Source organism: Dasypus novemcinctus, chromosome 7 (assembly GCF_030445035.2).
Source record: "Dasypus novemcinctus isolate mDasNov1 chromosome 7, mDasNov1.1.hap2, whole genome shotgun sequence".
NCBI classification, from domain to species: domain Eukaryota; kingdom Metazoa; phylum Chordata; class Mammalia; order Cingulata; family Dasypodidae; genus Dasypus; species Dasypus novemcinctus.
In genome coordinates this window covers 123,724,231-123,747,865 of record NC_080679.1, presented here as the reverse complement: position 1 = coordinate 123,747,865, position 23,635 = coordinate 123,724,231, and the positions used below count along the sequence as shown (strand labels likewise).

Sequence of the window (23,635 nt, the reverse complement as noted above, 5' to 3'; positions counted from 1 at the left end):
CCAGAAGAGGGACCAGGGACCTGCACTGGGAGCAAGGGCTGGCTCTGGCTGTGATGGTGGGGGGATGAGGGAGGGACCAACCAGGGCCCCATGAGCTCCTTCTGCTTGTACGTGGACTTGCACTTGATTCGGCTCTCATCCTGTTCCTGTTTTTGCTCTGGTCTGTTTGTTTCTGTTAGCTCCTGGCACTCAAGGAAAACTCTGGCATATCACCAGCTGATACAAACTTAAGAGACGGAGAACTCAGGAACTTAAATCCAAGAATTAATACTTTCAAATAATAAAATGTATAGTGAACAGGAAGCAGCTGTGGCACAATCAGATGAGCTCCTTAGTCCTTTAACTGCCAGTTCTTGCTGGTTGTTCAAAGCCTGTCTCTCCACCGTTCTGATCAGGGTGGGCCCACCAAGTGATTTTTAACCTTCTCCTCCCTCTTCAACCGTCAGGGCCAAACCCTCTTCCTTCTCTGTCATGCTCAGCAGATGGCATTGACTGGATAGAGACACCATCAGAAGGGAGCTCCCATGATGCACGTCACCAAAGCTGAACCCTCCATCCACACCCTCACCATTTCAAGGGGCAGACTGCCCCTCGTCCTCTGTAGAGCCCTCTGTGCTCTGGCCTCATTTCTTCCCATGCCCTCCAGGACTTCCATACACTCTCTCCTTTGTCATCAACAGCTCCTAGTCACCCTACTCTCTTCCAGGAACATTTAAACATGCTCACATCAGCACCATGGAAAAAAATAACCAACTCTCCTTTGACTCCCTCGTTTATTAATCCTCTCTCCTCCATTTCACAGTCAAAGTTATCAAAAGAGTTGTCCAGAGTTAGTCTCCATTTCTGTAGTTCTCACTCATTCCCAATCTGAATTTTAACCCAAACACTCCAATGAGATTCTCACAGTAAAATTCCTGTATTTCCAAATCTAGTGGTAATTTATCGGTCTTCACCTGACTTGCGTTCTCCATTGAACACAGCCTCAAACAGTCACAGTGAACACATACACACGTGCACACACACACATGCACACACCCACCACCCACCGACCCACCCACACTGCTCTAGTCATTATCTTCAAGCGTCTAGTATAAAGAATGAAGGTCAACAAGGTTTAGTTGAATATCATTGTAATGTTTAGTTGAATATCATGTTGTAAGATTGTTACTTCCTATCATGATTATTCATTGTAAGTACCATAAATAGTAGTAGAAGTATAAAATTTTAGTGTAAATTACTTTGTTTTTACTTCTACTTTATATTTCATTTAAGACCTTAAATTGATTTTTAAAAATTATATGTGGAGGTAGGTTATATTATTTCTTGCTTTCACTTCTGGTTAGTCAAAAGGGAGTTTCAAAATATTTGTTAGAAAAGATGGTGCTGGTCTGATAGAATCAAGAATTTCTCCTCCAGTGATGCCAATGTCCTTTTTGTGTGGAGACCAAGGAGTTGACTGAGGGCTGCAGAGCTTCTGTACTTGCAAGGACCAGTATCACTGCTTTTGGAAAGGATTCAGCTTGCCACACAGCTGAATGAGAACTTGGTCTCTTTAACTACTAAGAGTTGTTTTGCCTGCTTCTTAGTTCTATGTCAGTTACCTGAGTAGTAGAGCATTTTCATCTATTTTATTACTTCTTTTTGAACGTAACTCTCCTAGCATTATGTGTGGGAGGACACAGAGGAGTAAAGCAAACCTTTAAGCACATATTTTTCCTTCCCTTGGAATGATTTGTTTTGACATTGTTTTCTGATCACGGTTCTTTGGAAAACACTTATGGACTCAAAATGACAAGGCCATCTTTTGGTTATTGTTCCCAAGAAATGATTTTTAGCCACTAGATTGTTTTATGCACGTGTTTCTTTTTTCCTCCCTAAACCAGTCAGTGCTGGTAGCTTCCATGGAAAAGCTTAGCGGCCTCATAGGTGGGTGGTATCTGAAGAGAGCTGTTTTCCTGATGGACCCACGGCCAATGTGTTTTGCAACTCCAGGGGGCATCCTAGAGGCAGAACACCAAGTTGTCATACTGTGGCCCTTGGGATAGGGTGGTTTCTCACCGCATTTAAGAGAACAAGGGGGTGGCAGCAGCAGTGGCTGAGTGCAGAGGCCTATCTTTCCAAGACAGCCAGGGTCACAGGGCAGAGAGGTCCTGCGGGCATCGGTCCGTGTGCCCTGGATGACAGTACAGTGGAAGCCAAGGAAGCCAGCTCAGCCTTGCTGCTCAGAGTGTCCAAGGGACACCACCGTTATGTCACCAGGGATCTCATTAGAAGTGCTCACTCCTGGGCTTCACCCCATGAATGAATTGGAACCTGTGTTTGGAGGAAGACCCCTGTGTGACTCACTTGCACACGACAGCTGGAGAAGCACTGCTGTGGCCCCCGTTCATGACCTCAGACCCCACCCCACCCCAGCGCCCTGCACCTTGTCACCTGCACCCCAACTGTTTCCTTACTGTTCTCTCTCTGAAGGTTTGCACGTCTGCCCCTCCTCAGTGAGGAATCCAGCACATATTATGCTGCTCAGCATGGCCATCCCAACCTCCTGCATGCTGCCTTGGTGCTGTGTAACCCATGAACTAGTCAGCCAAAGGGGTGCTGATGCAAAATACCAGAAGCCTGTTGGCTTTTATAAAGCATATATATTTGGGGTAGGAGCTTACAGATACCAGGCCATAAGGCATAAGTTACTTCCCTCACCAAGTCTATCTCCACGTGTTGGAGCAAAATGGCTGCCCATGTCTGCCAGGGTTCAGGCTTCCTGGGTTCCTCTCTTCCCGGGTCTTGTTTTTCTCCAGGCTAAGGGTTCCTTTCTTTCTGGGGATTGCTTTTCTTTACTCTGTGTGCGTGCTTCCTGGGGCTCCAGCTTAAGACTTCAGCATCAAACTCCAACATCAAAACTCCAACATTAAAAACTCCCAACATCAAAAAGCCCCAACTCTGTCCTTTGTCATGCCTTTTTTCTGTGAGTCCCCACCCACCAAGGGGCAGGGACTCAACACCCTACTGATGTGGCCCAATCAAAGCCTTAATCATAATTTAATCACATCCAGGTACATACCAATTTACAAACATAATCCAATATCTATTTTTGGAATTCATAACTATATCAAACTGCTACACTCCAGAAAAATATGTTCTTGAACTTAACCCATCCTCTGGGAGTTAACTCTGAGAAGTAGGACCCTTTGATGAGGTGACTTCAGTTAAGGTATGGCCCCGCTGAATCAGGCTGGGTCTTACTTCTATAACTGAAGGCCTCATAGGGAAGGCTACGGAGAGAGAAAGAGAGAGAGAGCCCCAGGGAGCAGCCAGAAGCAGGAAGTGAGCAGAACCAAGAAGCCACAAGAGGCCGCCACGTGCTCTGCCACGTGACAGAAGGGCCAAGGACCAGGGATCGCCAGCAGTCAGCCCCAGAACACCACAGGCTTCTGGGAAAAATAATCTCCTCGATAATACCTCCATGCTGTACTTCTCTTAGCCTCAAAACCATGAGCCAGTAGATTCCCATTGTTTAAGCCAACCCATTGCATAGCCTTTGTTTTAGAAGCCGGGAAACTAAAACACTGCCCAACTCCAAGCAAGATCCAAGCAGCACACTCATTGAGTCAGCAAACGAAGGAGCAGGTAAGATGATGGACAGGACAGAAATAAAAAGTCTGAAATTCACAGAAAGTTAGATGTTTATTACCACTGCTTCTTAGGCAAGCTCTACAAGGTACAAACAAAATACACAGCCTCTTACCACGGCATAGGTTTGAAACGTGAACCTCAGACGGTGACATTTTAGGACTTCCAGAGCACGTTGGTCCAGGCACTTTGTACCAGAGGCACATAGAATATAGCAGGCTATAAGGGGTGGCTCGCTCTCGAGGGGCTGCTGTTGCCAGCTGCCTGGTGAGGTAGGGAAGAGCAGCACAGACACAAGATCAAGGCTGAGCGCCCGGCCTGCCCCGCCTTTCAGAAGCTGACTGTCCAGGTTCTCTGCTTCACCGGGCCGCCTGCCACTCACCCCGGGATCCTTTCACTGCTCATGAGCACCTGCAGCAGGAGGTAGGTGGGGAAGGGGAGGGCTTTGCTCCATGCCAGCGTCTTTGGTAGAAGGAACAATCCCCAGGCCCACGGAGGCCGGAGAAGGAAGGCAGCTGAGACTGACTGGGGTTGGGGACCGTGCGTGGGTTTCCGTGGTCCCCGTTCTCCCTGCTTCTCATTAGCAGGAAATGAATGGGCCCTCGTTTTGCCAAGCACATGCTAAAATCTTTGCTTTGCCTGCCCCCTTTCCAGTGAGCCTCTCCACAGGCTGCGGCTGATACTCCATCAGGGCCAATTTACAAGACAAGTTCCTGCCACTCAGCCTGGGAGCGGGAGGCCCCGGCAGGAAGCAGGCAGCGTCCCCTGCGCCTCCTCCCGCCATCAGTCACTGGTCTAATGAGGTATTCCAGCACTTGACTTTTTCCTTTCCTTTCCACTAAAGGACCCTAATGTGTTCCACAGACATGAGCTCATGACGCCTCCCTGGGGAAGGCCGAGGCGTCTCGTCTCCCAGCACTCCCAGCAGGGCTGACTCCTCGTTCCTTTTCACAATGCCTTCTGGCCCAGGAGGCCCGAGAAACACACACACGACCCGGGCCCCCGTCGGCGTTTCCCTGCGTCTTCAATCAAGACCTCACGGCCCTGTGTGCTCAAAGATGCCACTTTTTGGTGCAGCTGACAGATCACTTAGGTTCTGCTGGGGGGGTGGGGACTTCGAAGAGAAAAACTGTTCTGCGGTGGGAAGCGAGGACAGGTTTGGCAAGGGGCAGCATCTGACTCAAGGACAATGTCCAGTGGCCCTAGCACGGTCTAGCCTCTTGTGCTTTAGGACAGCAGTGTTTCAAGGCTGTAGCTTTGGTGGCAGAGTCCCTCCCAGCTGCTCTGAAATGAGCAGGGACTTGGAGCAGGTGTGGTTTTCTGGGTGCTTGGAAGTCAGGTTCTCTGCCCAGCAGCAGCAGGGGCATTTTAGGGGGTCCCCCGTATTTTTTCCACAGGACCAGTGTCATGAAGACACTCCTTCCGTCCCCTGGGCTGTGCCCTTTGCTCCGCTCTGCAGCCGGGGGTGCTCTCACTTGCCTGTCCCCTTCACCCTTGGACTTGGAGGCCTTCTTGGGGCAAACCCAAACTCATGATGGAAAAGGTGAGAAGGTACGGTGGTCTGAAAACCGGCTTAAAGGGAGCAAAGAAATTACACCTGTTCTTAAGACAGTGCTCATCAGGGGCTCTGGCAAGGAGGTGCCTTCACACTGCCACAGGAGAAGCCATTTGCAGCCGCCAGTGGTCACTTCTGACTTTCAGAAAAAAATCTCCCTGGCTCAGCGAGGAGTGGGTGGAGAGCTTCAGGACAACCGCCCCACTCCACCCCACCCAGCAGACAGCAGGACTTCAGCCGGGTACAGACCCCGGGCTCAGGCCTGGCCGGGCCCCTCGCCACCTGCTCACTGGCTGTCTTTGAACTTCGAATCTGTCTTGGGGGAGAAGGACTTGCGTCTCTACACCAGTAAGAGACTTGGGAAAAAATGGATTGTGGGGGGGAGTGGGCACAGATACAATCCGCTAAGGTACAGGCCTCTCTCACTGCCTCTTCTGTGCAAAAAGGGGCTGCACATCCCAAAACATGTGTCACAAGAGTGTTGCAATTTGCTCTTCTAATATCTGGCACTTTCTTTTACATCTACCAGTGGAACTCGCGGGGACTCTGCTTTTTACCTACATAATTATAATCGCAAATCCTGCTATAGATGGGAAATATATATACACCTATAATACACACCCTGCGCATGTTATTCTGGACAGGACTGCCTACAGCTGGGTTCCAGGAATCCGGAGCACACGCCACCCACCTGCGCACCCTCCCAGCGCAGCCACAAGTGAGCCCAGGAGCCCTCCCGGCGCAGGGCCTCACACGTGGCTCGTCTTCTCGGCCAGGGCGCCGCGGGCGGCCGGCACGCCCCGGAGGGCGCCCTCGCTCTCCCAGCCCCTGCGGATCTGGGCGAGTCTGCGGCGGAAGCAGGGCAGGAGGAACAGGCCCTTGGCCGCGATGACGACGCAGGGCACCAGCAGCGTGAGCGTGAAGGTGGGCGGCAGGTAGAACTTGTAGCGGCTCTCCTCGAAGGCGCGCGTCCAGCCGTAGGTGAGCGTGTGCAGCGTGCTCAGCACCAGGGCCACGAAGCCCAGGGAGGACTGCGGAGGAAACAGAGGCGCTGAAGGCGGCCAGGGCGGAACGCGGGCCGGGTGATCTGCCAGTGGCTCGCCAGCCCTCTGGGCAAAGGGGGAGGGAGGCTGCTTTCCCGATGAGGACCCTGGGTTCCGATCCCAGCCCCTTCAGTCACTATCAGCACATCTCATGGTTAGATCCTAAACTCTCCGAGCCTCAGTTTCCCCAACAGAAGAATGGGAATAAGGCTTCCACCTTGCAGGTGTGTAAAGATGGGCTGATTGACGAAGATTCGATAAGGATGGCTTTTTCCAAAATGTTATAATGTATCCCTGGTGGCTGCCAGATGACTTTAGATAGACTTAAGTTCCAAGAATTTTAAAAACATTCTAATAGTTTTGTGCCTATTTTAATGCCTATCAGAATAACAAGTATATGTCAAAACTATCATTTCACAGGTAATATTTGGCCCAAGATGAGGCCAGATAAAAGTGAATGGATTTTGAGTTGACTTAAAGGTATACAATGCAAATAATTTACAGGTGGCACCAACAGGGAAGGTGGCTCGCAGGAGTCTGCAGTTTGGGAGGCCCTGACACTTTATAGAGAGCCCCAGGGCACCACTGTTTGTGGGCTCACCTGCCCCCAACCCGAGTTGAGAACCACCCAAGTGGACAGCCCACAGGAGACCAACACCATCAGAAAGCCAGAGAAAGGCTCTTATAACAGAGTTTCCACCCCCTGGGGAGCCGGTGGGCTTTTGTGGGTCACTTCCAGAGGAGGACAGGTCTGCTGTCACCCAAAGGCTACACAAGCCTGATTTTCTACGTGAGCTGTGACGCTGCCCTAGGATCCCAGTCTCTGTTCCGTGAGGCTTCTGCCTGGCAGGTTTCTCGTGGACCACTGTCGAAGAATTCCAGCTTCTACTGTTGGGCAAGTCACTGAATTAGCCTCCGTGAGAAGTAAGCAATTCCAAGAGCTAAGGTCAGAGCAAGTGTGGGAAACTCGGGGACAAGTCAAGGAGCTGTGCAGATGCGGCATCCCTCAGCCCGCAGGTGAGGCAGCGATGAGGAGCAGCAGAGGGGTAGGGTGAGGGCTTCTGATGGGGCCGCGGGCGAGGCTCACCGGCTCTTTGGACTGGATCCTCGCAGCAGTGAGTCCCTGAGAGATCTGGGGCAGGAGACCTGTGTTACTACATGACGAGTGAAAATAACAGTGGCCCGTCAAGCAGTTGACACCTCCGCATTTTCTCCGGCGAAACACTGCAAGGGATTAAGAAATGTGGCGGCATGCTGATAACCTTGGTGCTCTTTATAGATTGGTTTTGAGCTTTCTAGAGAAGCTGCAACTGGCCCTCCTCGATTTCCTTTCAGCTCGGCTTGTCAGCATTGATCCAAGGCTCTGCTAGAGATGCTGTCTTGTTTGAGCTCCCCTCAGACCCGTTTCCAAGTGGATCTGATGCTGCTCCAGTGCCTGTTCCCGCTCCTCCCGGGTGTGGGAGCACTTGAGTTTTATCTGCTTCGGTACAAATACCAGGGTGGCGAGCCTTATGAGTGGAGGAATATGGTTCTGAAGAGCTGCTTTTAATAAATAAACATTTTCCAATGGCTCCATATTCTAATTTCCAAGACAGGTTCCCAGATACCACATTTTGACCCCAAATAAAAATACTCCCTCTCAAAAGACCCCTAGCCTCTATTCTTCTGAACCATCTCTGGCTCTTCTGGGCTCTATGGCCGTGTCAGGCTGTCCTCCCACCCCTATCAAATTCCTGGCTCAACAGAGCCCGCTGAGGGCCACGGTTAGCTCCCTGCTCTCACCTGCTGTTCATTCATATGGCATTTAAAAATGCTTATCCCCCGAAGGACCACCCCTTGACTGTGTGTCATCATGTGGCTCCAAATCCTTGTCATTTCCAGAACTCCCAATCTGCTCACACCAACTTCTGAACCTCACCGACTTATTTCTAAGTTCTGATCTGCTGCTCTTGCAGCCTGGGGTTAAAGAGGTCCCCAAGCCTGTCAGTCACCCAAGGGGCTCCAACCAGCTGCCCCACCTCAAATCACTGCTCCTCTCCTTGTTACGCAATTCCTGGACCTTGCCGAGTCTGCGAGTGGTTTTCAAACCCGACTGCACGTTACATCGCTTGGAGAGCTGGGGGAAAATATTAATGCCCCACAACAGTCTGATGAAGTTGGTTTGGGATGGGGCTCAGGCCTCTGTGGCTTTTATCAGCTCAGTAGATGATTGTCATGTGCAGCCAGCACATAATTCAGGTTGAGAAGTCCACAAGGACCCGTCTGTCCAGAAGGTCACTTCACTGGAGAGGGACTTGGTCGTTTCTATTCTTTCAACAAAGACCTCCCCCCCATCCCTTTGTAATCCAAAATCCCATGGTGATTCATGGCAGGAAGCGCCAGCCTCGGGCTAAGGGTTCCACAGCCAGGCTGTCCATCAAGGACCAGCCAATCACACAGGGCCTTTTGACTCTCAGCTCCCAATTGAAAGCGGGGCTGATTCCTGCTAGTTTGTTGTCCCCAGTCCTTCTCTCCTTGGGAACAATTTAAAAATCTCAGAATGGCCTGATGGAGACCAAAAGAAGGGGAGGGATTGTCATGGGGCAATTAATAACACCCCCAAGCTTGGGCCATTTTTATTATATGTAAGCTTGTTAGCAAAGAAGGAACAGCCAGGCCGCCCGGCGGCTGCTGCTGCTCAATTACAATGGCGTGAAGGGGCTCTGCGCAATCGCTCATGAAGCCAGGGTCAGAGCTGGTGCCTGCCATTATTGAAGGCAGGTGGCTGGACTGGGCAAGGTCGCAGGAAGTTCCTCTAACTCTGGGACAGAATTTAGGTGTTCAGTGGTGAACTCTAATTTCTCGGTCCAGGTGAGTTGTAGCTCTCTGGGTGTTCTGCAAGCTGATGATGTTTGATTGGCTTAATTAGGAGACTTAGCACAGCCAAAACCAAACCAAGAGCAAAACACCCGAAGTAAAATTTAAAAACAACTTTGAAAAACAGCCCTGGTAACAAAAGAGTTCCTTCTTTACGGAGTCCACACACTGTTTCAATGGCTTTTCATTAATCATTAGATTAAGACCCGGGGGTCACCCAGGTCCCCTGGGAACAGTGGCTGTCCCTGCCTTCCCATGGCATTTGGACTGCGGTTTCTAAAACCTGGGGCCTCGTAGTTGGGGGTGGCAAGGGAAGGCAGTGGGATCTGGTTTTCATAGAAGGTTGCAGCTTAGCTCACAACTCAAACCCATCACTGACCATGCGTGTTGTGCATCTTAGATGACCTCAACTCCGGTCCTCTCCCAAGGACACACGGGGTGGACACAGGTACAGGTGAGAAGCGAAGCTCTGATGGCCTGGAAGCTTGACTCGTGGTGAAGGGCTGGCAGGTGGTAGTCTTGAGACCCAAAGCCAGGTCTGCCAACCCCATAGCCTGTGGTCGTATCACTTCACCGGAGATTTCTATGCACTGCAATGTGTGCACTTGAGAGTCACCCAGCAAGCTGGTGAAAGTGCAGACTTCCAGAGCCACCCCAAATGGCCAGGTTCATGGTCCTGGGGTGGGCCTGGGAATCTGTGTTCTTCCAAGAGTGCTCTGGGACTTCAAACTCTTTGACAGTCAGAATCACAGTTTACATCACTGCTTGTTACACAGCCAGGCATATCATATATGTGTACAGACTCCTGAATCAATATAGCAACTGAAAAGCCATCCATCCATATAACATGCAAGGCACTCTGATATTTTCTTTGCCGTTCTATTCTATTTTTTAAAAATGCTCATTGCGACCCACTGCATTGATTTCATGACCTGCTAATGAGTTTTGACTGCAGTTTGAAACCTCCGACGGCCAGAGTTGGAGTCTCTGGCCTCTATTTCACTGCCACCTACCAGGCTCAGAGAATGGGCAGTTGGTAGCTTAGTCCGGGATAATGAAACAGTGGCTGCATACCCTAAAAATCACAGCAATACTCATTTCATATTTCTTGCACCGATAATCTCTCCCTGTGGCTCATAAAGTCTCTGTAGAGAGTTGACTCCATTTTACAGGCATGTAAGCTGAGGCTCAGGGAGTTGCTGTCATCTGCCGAAGGTCACTGAGCTGGGCCGTGAGGGGGCAGAGCTCCCACCTGGGCTCTCCCCCCGTATCAGCAGCCGCAGGAGGGACTGCAGCTGGTTTGTGTGGCTGGAACGTGGGCATTTAATTTCCACGAGTAAAATCCTGCCTTTCTGCCCGTCTCTCGGCCCTGCAGTCCCCCGGCTCTTGCCATGAGCAGAAGGACGTTCATATTCGTATTTGGACTCTTCTATATGTAAAGCAGAGCTGGCTGCTGAGGTCCCAGGCAGCTTTTGCTAACAAAATCAAATCCTCCGGCTTTCCCCAGCAGCCAGAGCCAGGCCATGTAATCTACGGCTGCTTAAGGGAGCAACTTTTGGATGAGGGGAGCAACCCGCAGTCTGTTCTAATTGTGGATAAACCCTGCACCTCAGGATACTCCAGGCGGGAACAGGAAAATCCTAGATTTGGGTACGAGACACATGAGGATTAGCGGAAGAGAAATAAAATTCCATGTTTTTCCCCTTCTGAGGCTGATGGTGGTGTATGTCAGCAATGAGCATCCTCCAGGGATCTTCAGAGATGAGCAGAATGAGAGAGTTTCAAAAACAGATACACTTTTTTAAAAAAACCCACAAAACTCTGTTTGGGTTGAAGTAGGTTAAGCATCCCCAATTAGGAACAATTAATTTGGATTCCTGTGATGGTCAACTTCATGTGTCAACTTGGCTAGGTTACGGTGTCCAGTTATTTGGTCAAGCAAGCACTGGCCTGGTTGCTGCTGGAAGGGTAATTTGTGGATTTAAACCAGTTGATTGCATCTATGGCTGATGACATCCACAATCAACCGCCTTCAGTAGTGAGAGAAATCGCATCCAATCGGTTGAAAACCCTAAAGGGAGAACTGAGGATTTCAGCAGTCAGAAGGAAGAATTCCCATCTCTGTCTCAGCCAGCCAGCTTCTCCTTCTCTTCGTCACCTTCATCAGAGTTCCCAGCTTGCAGGGGGAATTCAGGGTCATCATCGAGTTCCCAATTTGTAGCCTGCCCTACAGAATCTGGACTTGCCAATTCCACAGGCCTATGAGCCAATCCCCATAATAAATCTCTTATTAGTTAGACACACACATCCCCTTGATCCTCTGTTTCTCAAGAGAACCCTGACTAATACAATTACATAAGAGCATTCTATCGTCATTCTCCTTTTGCAGCCTATACGGGGTCCTTGCTGCACAAAGAAGGGACTCAACAGATTTTTCTTGACAGTGGGGGTGGATATTATAGCTGTTCTCTGCCCTGACACAACACGATGACAGGGTTCAGTATTAGTCAGCTCCCATCCACCGGAGGGGATGAGTTAATCCACCAGCATTTAGGAGCTGGCCACATCCTCTGTGTGGAGAACAGTGGGAGATGACAAAGCCGTGCAAGAACTGTCCCTGTCTCATAAAGGCTGATCCATGGCACTGCCTGTCTTACTCCTATTGCCCCCAGGCCTAGCACAGTGCCCAGCATGCAGTAAGTGCTCAATACATGTTTTTGAATGAACGAACGCATAGAGAACGGTTTGCTGCTTGCAGCATTTCTCCAATCTTGTTCTTTGGGGGTGTGCATTGCTATTATATGTTTTTTAAAAAGGAGGGAGGAGGGATTGGCCAATGCTCAAATAAGTCTGGCTTAATTAGGTTTGTTTGCCCAAGACGTGAGTAGAACCTTAGCTGGGACAAAGTTCATTGTGAATCTCTTTGGGGGAGGTAGGTCATTTCTCAAATTTGTTTGAGCCCCGACCTCCTGTCCTCTGGGTTTTTCATGGGAATGGATATGGTTTCTTTGGTTTCCTCCCCTATAAACTGGGGGTCCTGCTGCTCCCCTCGCATCTGCCGGGCATGAATCCAGGGGCTGGCAGGAGCAATAGAGCTGGCTTGACAGGAGGGTGCTGAGGGGCCGCTAGGCTCGCTCAGCAACTCAAGACACTCCCAGCCAGACCAGCGGAAGATCCAGCGACTGCACGCCACAGATTTCCGTCTGGGAAGCTCAAGGAATTGTAGAAACGGAGAGTGCTTAATCCAGCTCAGTGTCCTGCTTTCTGACTTTGTCGCATGCCCCTACCTGGCTTCCCCAGGTATGAAGGAGTCGGGCTTGCCTGGCTACACCTCGACAGGAGACTTGGATTGGCCCTCGAGCCTGCCCTGGCCTCCGACCCTGCCGTCCTGCTGGACAAGCAGCTCCGGGAGGGCAGGGCCCCGGATGGGCTGGCCGAGCAGGGGCCAGGCCGAGCGCCCCCGGCAGAGGGGTGGGCCTGCCTCACCTGAACGAAGCTGAACTCCCGCCAGCTGAGTGCGTTTGCGATGGACGGCAGCGAGGTGACGGCCAGGAGGGACAGCGTGCCGAGGGCCAGAACTCCCAGGGAAAGGTAGATCTCCATCCGCCAGACTTCCTCCTCGATCCACAGGTGACTCTTGTTGGCCAAGACCTGACCCGGATGGAAGGAAAACCGTGAATGCCTGACTCTACTCCTGGGGCATGGGTGAGCGCGCGGCGACGTGGGAAAGACAGCAGCCACTGACAGTGCCTCCACGCTCCCCGCACCTGGCTGCCCTGTGGGTGCTTTAATCCTGACAACCACCCGGTGAAGTAGAGATCATTATTATCCCCATTTGATAGATGGGGAAGTCAAGGCACAGAGAGACCAAGTCACTTTCCCAAGGTCACACAATGGGGGTAGATGGCAGAGCCGGGATTGGAACCCAGGCAGCCTGCCTCCAAAGACACGGAGCCCCCCTGGGGCTTTCACACATCTACCTGGAGTGGGGTGAGGGGTGGCAACCCAGAGCTGTCATGTGAACTGAGAGAAAGTGTCAGAGACATAAACCAAAACACAGTCTCTTCCAGCATGGCTTTATCACAGAGCGTCCTAGCCCCTGAGTGCCACAAACAGAAGTGCTGTCCTGGCTCCGAATCCCTCAGCCGAGATTTGTGAGTGGCCTGTTGGCCAGCGCCCGTTCCAGCCAGCCTTCCCCTGGGCCCTCCGTCTCCCTGGTCCCCCACGCTGTCCCCGCCGCAGGCTCCCACTCAGGATGCACGCACCCCCCCACCCCCTCGAGAGCGCCTGCCTCAGAGCCCCCCAGACACCTGGTGTTCTCACCCAGCTCCCCATTTCTGTCGGAGGCTGCCAAGTTTGGCTCAACCGTTCACCACACGAAGGAGACTGGCCTCCGCTCCCCAAGCAGTCTGACGAGCGCTTATGAAGCACCTACTGTGTGTGGACCCTCATGGGGCCCTGGGATCACCCCATTCCGCTCCACCACCACCCACACCCCAAGCTCCAGGAACTCAAATCAGGGGACCTTTGAAGACTTAGGGTTACACCGCACCCCCAGCCCCAGCCTGCTCTAGCTGCTGAGCCCCCGCCTACCCCGGCCCAAGGCTGGCCCAGAAGGCACTTCATCCAGGTCCTGCCAGGACACTTGTCATGCCCCAACCAGACTGGATAGCAGAGTGCCCGGAAGTCAGGTGTTCACCAAGAAACACCACCAAACACTCGAACTTGAATTCCAGGGGCGAAATAAGGAGCAGCGTTTCATCAGAAACTGTGACGGTGCCCTAGGTAGGCTGGTCTCTGCCTCATGGAACAGAGTGACTCACACAGGCATTTGAAAAATGAGTTTCAGCAGGAAAACCAACAGACAACAGAAGCCCATTTCCAAGTGAATTTTGGCAGGCTGAGCCCAAACAGTCAAAAGGTTTACGAGAGCAAATGTCAAGAAACTGAAAAAACATCATCCATTCGGGGTACTTTTCCTGCAATTTGAGAGAAAGGATTACCTCTCTGCTATTTTAGGGCAGGGCAGCTCACTTTGATGTGCTCTTTTTTTTTTTTTTTAGGGAATTACTGGAGATTGAACCAGGATCTTGTATGTGGGAAGCAGGTGCTCAGCCACTGAGCTACATCCGTTCAACAATGAGTTGGTTTGTTCATTTGTTTTTAGGAGGTACTGGAGCTTGCACCCAGGGCCTCCTCGTACATGGGAAGCCGGTGCTCAACCACCGAGCCACATCCACTTCCATGTTCTCTCTTTAAGCCACGAAAGCACCAGGCCTCAGGAGATCTGGCTTCTTATCCTGAGCACGCATCCTTGTGACTCTCTGGGCAACTCTGACTCGCCGCCTGAGAGAATGGGATGAGGTCACATGCAAAACGCTTTGATTTTGCCATGGTACCTGTTGTGGCTGAAGTCCATATCAGCCAGGAAGGGTGGCTGATACTACTCTACAAAGAGCAGTTTCCCCCATCACTGAGCCCAAAGGAGTCTCACTCACACCTTCGCAGGGTTAGCAACTGCTGCCAAAAAAATAGCTCCCGCTTGCAAGTTGTTTGTTCTTGCAGTATACTACATTAGTCATCCTTTCTGGATTTTGGTGAGACCAGGCAGTTAACATCACAAGTCCATTTGGCTGCTTACACACATACACCACGTTGGCTGTTAACACGTCTTGTTTTTTCCCTCTAACACTTCCATCCTGCGGTGCCACCGGGAAGGGGTGGGGTAGGGCAGGCAGGGGAGTCCCGAGCACCCGGGTCCTGCCCCTTCTGATGATCTGTGATGTCCACCCAACTCAGCGAGTGACAGTGCTGAGCCTGGGGCCCTCCGTGACCAGTGCCATAGTTAACGACTTCCAGTTTAACAGCTCCCGTTCCTCTAGTAATCCTTCCTTACTTAGAGCTAATCAAGGTGGCCGGCGAGGCGTGTAGTTGTTAATGAAAGACACAGGGCGGCCTTGGCGTGTAGGGTTTCCTCTCCCTGTAAGTTGCAGGTTAGATGCCGAATGACCCAGTGGCAGGTGGACCCCACAGGGGGCAGTGGGTGGGAGAGGGCAGCGCCGACCACCAGCCATACCCAGTGAAGGGGGCAGATAGGTGGAGGGCGCAGCCTGCGGAGGTAGCGAATACAGAGCTTTTGGCATCCCTTGGGCCCGGATTCTGATGCCCGCTCTGCCGTTGGGGGGCAGTCCTGAGACCCTGGGCAGCCCCTGCCCCCTCTAATGCCACTACTGTCCCTCTCTTGCTGTGGTACTACAAGGACTTAGAGGATATGTCAGGGAAACCAGTAGCATGTGTCCGCACACAGCAGGTGCTTAATAAATGGCCGCTCCTGTTGTTCTCAGTGGCGGGGGTGGTGAGATCATGTCTTTCCCCAGGTGAGCACTCTAACCTGAGCACGGCTAAGCGTGTTCCTCTTAGAGGTGCCTGCTGTCGGCTTTGTGGTGGCCAGGCTAGCAGTCGGTCCTGTGATGGCCACGTTGTGACTGCGTCAGGAGCCGTGGACCTCAAGGTGTGGGAGACCCATCCCTGCCCTCCCGGAACTCAGGGTCGGGAAGAGGAGACCGACGTGCAAATAACTGACTGAATTGATGTCTGTGGACAGAACACAGCAGGCGACGGAATGGGTGTGGGAAGGGGGACAGGCTGGGGACACTTAGCAGAGGCTGCTCTTCGAGGGAAGGAGAGTTTGCCAGGCCGTCCAGGTGTCCAGGGTGGGGGCTCGGCGTGGGAGCCGAGGGTGGTGTGTTCCAGGAGAAGTTGGGGACAGGAGGCTGAGAGAGACAGTGACGGGTCTGTCACCCTGGGAATGGTGGGCAGGCACTCTACACTTTTCAGCAGGGACATGGGCTGGCAGCCGTGTGTGGATTAGATTTGGGGCAAGGGGAGAGGAAAACTGTGTGTGGGGAGACATTGTCTTTGATCTTGAGCTTTGACTTCCATCTTAAGGGTGTTTCTAGGGAACCCCACAGAAAGTGCCATACAAATATTAGTGTTGATAATAATACACGGAGGTTTTCTCTGCAGCTGGGAAACAGCTATTCCTGCGAATCTGCAAACTCCGGGGCTTTAAGGAAACTCCTGGAGCAAGAGCTTCCTGTGCTCCGGCTAACAAGCTCACTTCACTAAGAGTCCAGCACAGTGACCTGGGTGCCTGGCGCCTGCCTGAAGCCCGGAGGTGAGGAGGCACGAGGGCAGGCAGGGAAAGACACACCAGGCACACACTGCCAGCGGAGCCCGGATATGCCGGGATTGAATTCAGACCAGCCTCAGATGCCCAAAGTCTCAGAACCCGAGGGCATGGCTGACTTGGAGACTCCCTGGCAGCGAGCATCTGCAGATCTAACACCTGCTCGAACACCTCCGGGTTCGGGCAGCTCACTCCTTCTAGGCTGCCCGACCCACTTCTGGGCTGTTCTACCCCCACCCCAACACACACACTGAGCCCCGGTTCTGTCCCCTGGAGCTCTGCAGAACAAGTTGAAGCCCCTTTGCATGACAGGCTTTTAGTGTCTCCAAGAGTGATCTTTTCCCGTGGGAGTAATGGTTGCCTAGCAACCTTGACCTGCGCCTGCATCCCTCAAGGACTTCGGGGAAAATTACCTTGCATGCGCCCTTCTGTGCCCTGGTACATGCATTAAGCCAAAACTGGGTTACCCTAAGCAGCAAGAAGCACCTTGGCAGGGCAGAGAATTTAGAGGCAGTCAGGACAGCTGGGGAAGTCAGGCAGCAGTGATTTGCTTTGCCCTGGAAAGGGGTGTGTGTGTGTGTGTGTGTGTGTGTGTGTGTGTGTGTGTGATCGTCCCCACCCCCTGCCTGGAACACTGCCAGCAGCCTGGGGCCTTTGACAGCCGGATCTGTCCCATCCTGGGCAGCAACCATTGTCCCAGCCCCTGAGGATCCCCATGGAACCCCACAGAGCCTCCTTCCAAGCTGGCTGGCTCTTTTTCAGAAGTGGGTAAGAAAATATCATCAAAGAGCATCAGAACAGGGCCTGAGAAGAGACCCTGATCTGCACATCAGGACCCCAAGGACAAAGGAGGGGCTGTGACTGGCTCAAAGCCACTGTGGCTTTTGTTGTAATCAGCGATGCTGGAGGATAAGAGCCCAGGGTGCTGGCCTCCACCGCACCCTGTCCAGCCAAGGCAAGGGAAGACTGTCCACGTCTTTCTGCTGTCGCAGGCCCGGGACCTGGCACAGTGAGTGAATGAATGACCTGAGCGGTGCGATAATCCACTCCAATGTTAATATGGGTCCGTCTTCCCTGTAGAGAGCAGTAGGGATGGGAGCATGGATCTGGAGTACCATGGCTGGAGCTGACTTCCAGCTCTGCCACTTCCTGGCTGTGCGACTTCGGTCAGGCTACTGAACTCTGTGCCTCGGTTTTTTCATCTGTAAAACGAGACGAGTGCAGCGCCTACCTTGTGGGGCTGAGATAAGGGTTAAAACGCTTAGAACAAACAGTCCCTGGAACAAAGCCAGCTCTTTGTAAGGGCTTGTGACCATTGTTTTTCCCTTCTTCGCATTTCCAGCAAACATCCTGCTTCTTTGCCTGGAGCCTGAGTTTCTTCCTCTCTGGTGTGAAAGCCTAAGACGCAACTATGTCAAGTATCCCTTCTATGGGTGGGGGAAGAACAAGGGCCTGGAGAAGCTGCCGACAAGGGAGCAGGGGCCCCGAGGGTGAGCTGGGGCTGAGATCTGGGTTCCCAGGCCGCAGCCCAGCCCCCCCTCCCTGTCCTGACCTGGGAGGTGGCCCAGACTGCAGGGGGAAGGCCCCCTGCTTGAGTGTGCCTGGGCAGGGCCAGCCTCACTGGGGTCCCTGCTTCCCAGCCGGAATTGGACCTGCAGGGGTGAGCCGGGCTGGAGTGCCGGCTGGATGGGAAGGGGCTCACCGGCATCTGGGCCTGTTAGATGGCTAGTGTCCTGGGGTGGACAGACCCCGCGGACCGGGGGCTGAGGGGGCCGGAGGGGAAATGAAGTAGGTTTGGGACAATAGAGAAAGGCAGGGTTTCCTGCACACCTGAGTTTGGGACTAAGAATCAAGCCTCTGGGCCCGTGAGCCCAGGATGGCGCATCAGGGGCCCGTCTCTGTGGGTGCAGGGGCCAGCTGATGCCGCTTCTGCTTCTGCCTGGGCTGGGTGGAGGGCCCTCCACGTGCTGAGAATTCTGCTGCCAAGGAGCACCGTGTCTGCGTCCTGAATGAACGAATCACGCCACCTGCCCCACAATCACCCTTGCAGCCTTTCCCATGTCAGCCAAAGGTGACTCTGTCCTTCTAGATACCCAGGCCCCAAACCCGCAGGCACCCTGACTCCCACCCCAGACCCCACAGCCACCGCAGCAAAGCAGCGCTGGCCGCCTGCTGCGCCCGCCCCACTTCACGCCCCGTTGCCTCTCCTCTGCTTCCCAGAGCCTCCTCACCTCCCAGCCCCGGGTCCTGGGTTCCCTCCTGTCTGTCCTCCACGCAGCAGCCTGATGGGCCCTCCACGCCCTCCGCCCTCCACTGCACTCAGAGAGAAAGGCTCGCGCGGGCGAGGCCCTCCCGGATGTCGTCCCGCCCCCTCTAGCCTCCTCTTGTCTCCGCTCTCTCTCCCTGGCTCCCTTCTCTCCTGCCACTTGGGCCTCCTCCCCGGGCCTCACGCGTGCCAGTCACCCTGGGGGCTCAGCTCCTGCCCCGAGGGGCCTGCAGGGGCAGCCCGGCCTCTCCCCTGGTTTACTTTCCTCGGGGCACTCACGACCTGCTGAGTACCTCTGTAGGTACTGCTTTGCTCTAAGGCTCCCATAGGGTGCACCTGAGGGCAGGGACTGCTGTCTGTTTCGTCCACTGACACTCTAAATCTTGGATACTGGGGTACAGGCACTGACAAGGCCCAAGAGAATCATGGAGGTTGTGGATGGGTGCCGGCTGCTCCCAGCGCACAGCCTGTGCCCCCGCACGTTTGTGCCCAGGAAGGAAGGAAGGCCGGGGAGTGGGCGGGGCTACCTTCTGAGGAAAGGGGCGGGGAGTGGGCGGGGCTACCTTCTGAGGAAAGGGGCGGGGAGTGGGCGGGGCTACCTTCTGAGGAAAGGGGCGGGGAGTGGGCGGGGCTACCTTCTGTGTAAAGGGGTGGGGTGTGGGCGGGGCTACCTGCTTGAGGGCGGGGCGGGGCGTGGGCGGGGCTACCTGCTTGACCGCCAGGTTGACGAGGTCGTAGCGGTGCGAGCGGCGCAGCGGCAGGCAGAAGCTGTAGAGCACGTGCAGGGCGGCGCAGAAGAAGCTGAGCAGGCCGATCTGCTTGCGGTGCTGCAGCCAGTGGTCCAGCCAGTCCGGGAAGCGGCGGTACTTGGTGCCGCGCCGCAGCTGCACGGCGGCCGCCAGCACGCCGGGCAGGTACACCAGCGACAGCAGCACGTAGGCCACGCACGGCAGCGTGGTGTTGACCACGGACACGGGCAGCTTGTAGAACTTGTTCTTGCCCTCCTGCACGTAGGGCTGCAGCACGTCCCGGACGAAGTTGTAGGCGAAGAAGCAAACGAAGAGCCCCAGGGCCAGGAGGGCCGGGACCTTCCAGCCGGGGAGGAGGCGCAGGGGCATGGCCTCCACCTCCCGGGCCGAGGCCAGGGAGCCCATGTCCACGGGCGTGAAGCCCATGGCGCGGGCCAGCTCCGAGACCATGCGCTTGGCTTCCGGCTGGTCCGCGCAGATGGGCACCTGTAGGGGGTGGGGACGGGAGGCCAGTCAGACGGGGGCTGGAGGACCCGGGCCACGCCACGAGAGGGGGCAGGGCTTCTGGGAGCATCTCCACCTCACTCCTCACTGGGCAGCCAAGGAAAGGCAGGGTCTTGTCCAAGTGCACTGGGAGTCCATGGAGAGCTGGGAGCACAAGCAGCGCTGACTCCCAGGCCCGGGTCTTTCCTTGACCCCAAGTAGCCTCCCGGCCTCTGGCCCAGCCCCCCTGGGGATGTCCTGTACCAGGGGAGCCATCGGGGCTTGACCTCACTGCGGGACGGCTGCCCAGCTCACTGACCTCAGCAGCCAGGGGCACACCGCTCTACCAGGTGGCCCACCCCCCCTTGGAATAGGCCGGAGGCCTGTGGCTTTCCTGCTCAGTGGAAGGACTTCACACGTGGCCCAGAACATGCAGCTGTGGCTGCTGCTCCCTGCTCGGCCCAGAAGCGTCCCCTCTGACGATGTCCCTTGCCCACCCGAGGGCCTTTGGTCTCGTAGTCCACTGCTCCCCACCACACACTCCCCCTGCTTGCTATTGCTGTAATCAGCCTCCCTCTGGGTGAGAGAACGCCCTCCACTGAGTGTGTTCCCTCCAGGAAAGGGCAGGTGGTCTCCTGAATGGAAAAAATGACCTTGTCTTGGAAAGGGCTCCTCCTGCCAAAAATGTGTACAGCTCTGGCTGTTCTGGGGAACCGTTTTCCCAGTGGCTCTTCTGCTTGTGGCTATTTTGAGGAATTCCACTCAGTTCTTAGAAGGCCTTGGGAGAAATGAGACTGTGGAATACGCCTGCCTCCCTCAGGGCCTGGCACCTCAGTGTGTTCCTTTTCTCTCTCTGAGTCCAATTCTCAGCGCAAAATCTCTGTCCCTGTCAACTCCACATAACGAAAAGAAAGTTGTCAACCTTCTCTTTCTTGCCCCACTGGAACCCCCATTCTGAGAGCAGAAAGAGCTTTGATTCTGAGAACGGTTCAGATCCCTCCTCAGTTCATTCACATCTCTGAGCCCATTTCCTTCTCTGTAAAATGGAATTTCGCAGAGCCAAGAGGTTCCCTGAGAGAGTACACATGAAGAGCCTGGTGCACTGAGGTCCCTCAGAGAAATTTAGCCGTTTATATTTATTGTTATGATGGCTACTCCTCGCCCTGAACCTACCTGTCGGTTCCCATCCCTTGGGCCAGCCTGCAGAGTCCAGGCAGAGATGACATTGAAGGCCTTGACCACGGCGCAGGTGGGGAAGAGGGAAGCCAGGTACTCGGCGTTGGACTGGCGATGCCGCAGGAGCTCAGGTGCCGTGGGGTTGCTCACGTCCACCAGGACCCTGCCAGCAAGCCCGTCACTGAGACCGCACAGCGAAGGGTAGTGCTCCCGGAACACGGCCACAAAGATGACATTGGGGGAGCACACCGCCTCCTCCTGGAAGGTCACCTGGGCTGCCGAGGGGAAGAGCCCGGCCGTGCGTTTGGGGTTGCGGCTCCCCACCACCACGCTGAAGCCGGAGCCCACCAGGCGGGTGGCCAGGGAGCGGGCAAAGTCCCCGCTGCCCAGGATGCCCACTTTGAAGGCCTCGCTGGGGACCTCGGCGAGGCTGCCGTCGCTCTCCAGCAGGAGGCGGCTGATCAGCGGCTTGTCCATCTCTCCCGACATGTTGGTGGCTGGAACAGAAGGCAGGAACCCGGTCAGTGGGGGGCACTCGGACTGGCCCTGCTGCCACCATCCCCACCCCTGATCATCGTAGCTGCACGACGGTCAAACACTGACTCAACGGGCATTTGCTGAGTGGCCACCACGGGCCAGTCCAGGGAACAAGCTGACAAGAGGTAGACCCTGCCCCAGGGAGTGCTTGGATTCAGGAGGATGACCTCTTTGCTGTCCACTCTTTGTCCCTCTTGCAGAATTATTGCCTTGGGACAAATTCCAGGAGTGAGAGTCCTGGGGAGGGACAATAAAAACGTCCATGACCACTGCTCTGCGGTGCTACACTTCTTCTCAAAAGGACTAGGCAATGGACAGGGTCACAGGCCGGGCGTGACCCTTTATCCCCTACCTCACCCTTGCTAGGTATTACCATAAAATTTTAAAATTATAATAGACAGCCCTTGCTCTCTCTTGCCGTCGCTCTACCCCGGTGCCTGTCCCGGTGCTGGTCCGTGTACCTGTTCCTGCCCTCTGCGCCCTGCTCTCGCCGTTTTTCCCCGCCATGATGGCCACGCAAGACAAACCTGGGCATTTGTAATCTGTAATGGAGAGCTGTATTCTATAAAACAGCCTGCTTGATCACTTTTCAGCCCGTTCCTCTCTACTTGGGACCCATAATCTGTTATTTTCTCCCATTTCTCTTCCCTCCCTACCTTAATAAGTTACTGGCTTAACTAAAAGAAAAGAAAAATTATAACAGAAAAGGCAAGGGGAGCTGATGTGGCTCAGTGGTTGAGCACCGGCTCCCATATACGAGGTCCTGGGTTCAATCCCCAGCCCCAGGTACCTAAAAAAAGAAAAAAGAAGAGGCATGCATGCTCATTCCAGCTTGTTTTGATTTGCATTCTGTGATGACCGGGAAGGGCAGGCATGTTCCCTGTGCTTGGTTACAGCCTGTTTCTGGATGGCACCTCTGAAGCGCTTCCTTAAACAGAGCTTGAGGGCACGGGCTCCTCAATTTGACTCTGAACCTCACCACTTGGCACAGGGCCCGGCACACAGCTGGTGCTCAATGTTGGCTGAATGGATGAATGGATGCCTGCCTGCCAGGTAGAATGGGGTGGAACCTTACAGCAAATGGGAGCCCGAGATGGGCCGGGTGCCTGGGCTCCTTCATGGGAGGCGCTGGTGGCTCACGGTATACCTGGAGGGGAAAAGGCAGGCTTAGGTTTCAGCAACCTCTAACGGAAGTGGCTGCTTCCTTCAAGTATGACCGTGAGCCACAGACCCTGTAGTATTTACAGTACCTGGGAGTTTGTCCCTGCCATGGGTCGAACTGGGCTCCCCCCAAAAGACATGTTCACTTCCACATCCCCAGAACCTGTGAATGTGCCACATTTGGAAGTAGAGTTATTACAGATGGAAGTAGGTGAGTTAAAAATGAGGTCCCGGGAAGTGGACTTGGCCCAGTGATTAGGGCGTCCGCCTACCACATGGGAGGTCTGCAGTTCAAACCCCGGGCCTCCTTGACCCGTGTGCAGCTGGCCCATGTGCAGTGCTGATGCTTGCAAGAAGTGCCGTGCCATGCTGGGGTGTCCCCCGCACAGGGGAGCCCCACGCGCAAGGAGTACACCCAGTAAGGAAAGCCACCCAGCACGAAAGAAAGTGCAGCCTGCCCAGGAATGGTGCCACACACACGGAGAGCTGACACAGCAAGATGACGCAACAAAAAGAAACACAGATTCCCGTGCTGCTAACAACAACAGAAGCGGACAAAGAAGACGACGCTGCAAATTGACACAGAGAACAGACAACCGGGGCGGGTGGGGGGATAAATAAATAAACGAATCTTTAAAAAAAAAAACGAGGTCCGGCGTGACTGCGATCCTTGTAACAGAGGGGAGGACGCTGTGTGCCAGGTGGCCTGTGTGCCAGGTGGCCAGCCACGGCCAGGAGCAGGGATCGCAGGCAGCAGATTCCCTACGGCCCGGCTGGCAGCTTGGACCTCCGGCCTTCAGGACTGGGAGAGGACAGACGTGTTTTTGGCCAGGCAGCCTGTGGTTCGTTGTTAAGGTAGCACTAGGAGATGAAGACAGTCCCTGACACGGACCCACGGCACATCACATCTTAATTGTGAAAAAGTCCTCCACTATTATGGAAACTCATCACCCATTTAAACTGATGATCGACAGCGGCTCCCCCACCGGA

The 23,635-nt window shown here is 54.1% G+C and overlaps 1 protein-coding gene across 8 annotated transcripts in view; it reads right to left on the bottom strand.

The window, feature by feature from the left end:
• STEAP3 (STEAP3 metalloreductase) overlaps positions 1 to 23,635 on the bottom strand; it is a 109,301-nt gene that overhangs the window by 56,633 nt on the left and 29,033 nt on the right. For 6 of the 8 annotated variants that reach the window (XR_009186621.2, XM_071216484.1, XM_071216483.1 and 3 more), the window contains exons 2-4: positions 20,945 to 21,444; positions 19,247 to 19,774; positions 12,571 to 12,735 (exon numbers count right to left, since the gene is read on the bottom strand). Coding sequence is in view for 7 of the 8 variants with exons in the window: in XM_071216484.1 (XP_071072585.1) it covers positions 12,571 to 12,735; positions 19,247 to 19,774; positions 20,945 to 21,444 (1,193 nt within the window). In the remaining variant the exon portion in view is untranslated. Of the gene's footprint in view, positions 1 to 3,665; positions 6,217 to 12,570; positions 12,736 to 19,246; positions 19,775 to 20,944; positions 21,445 to 23,635 lie in introns of those variants that run through there. The other 2 variants (XM_023592000.2, XM_004469440.4) reach the window with 1 other exon arrangement.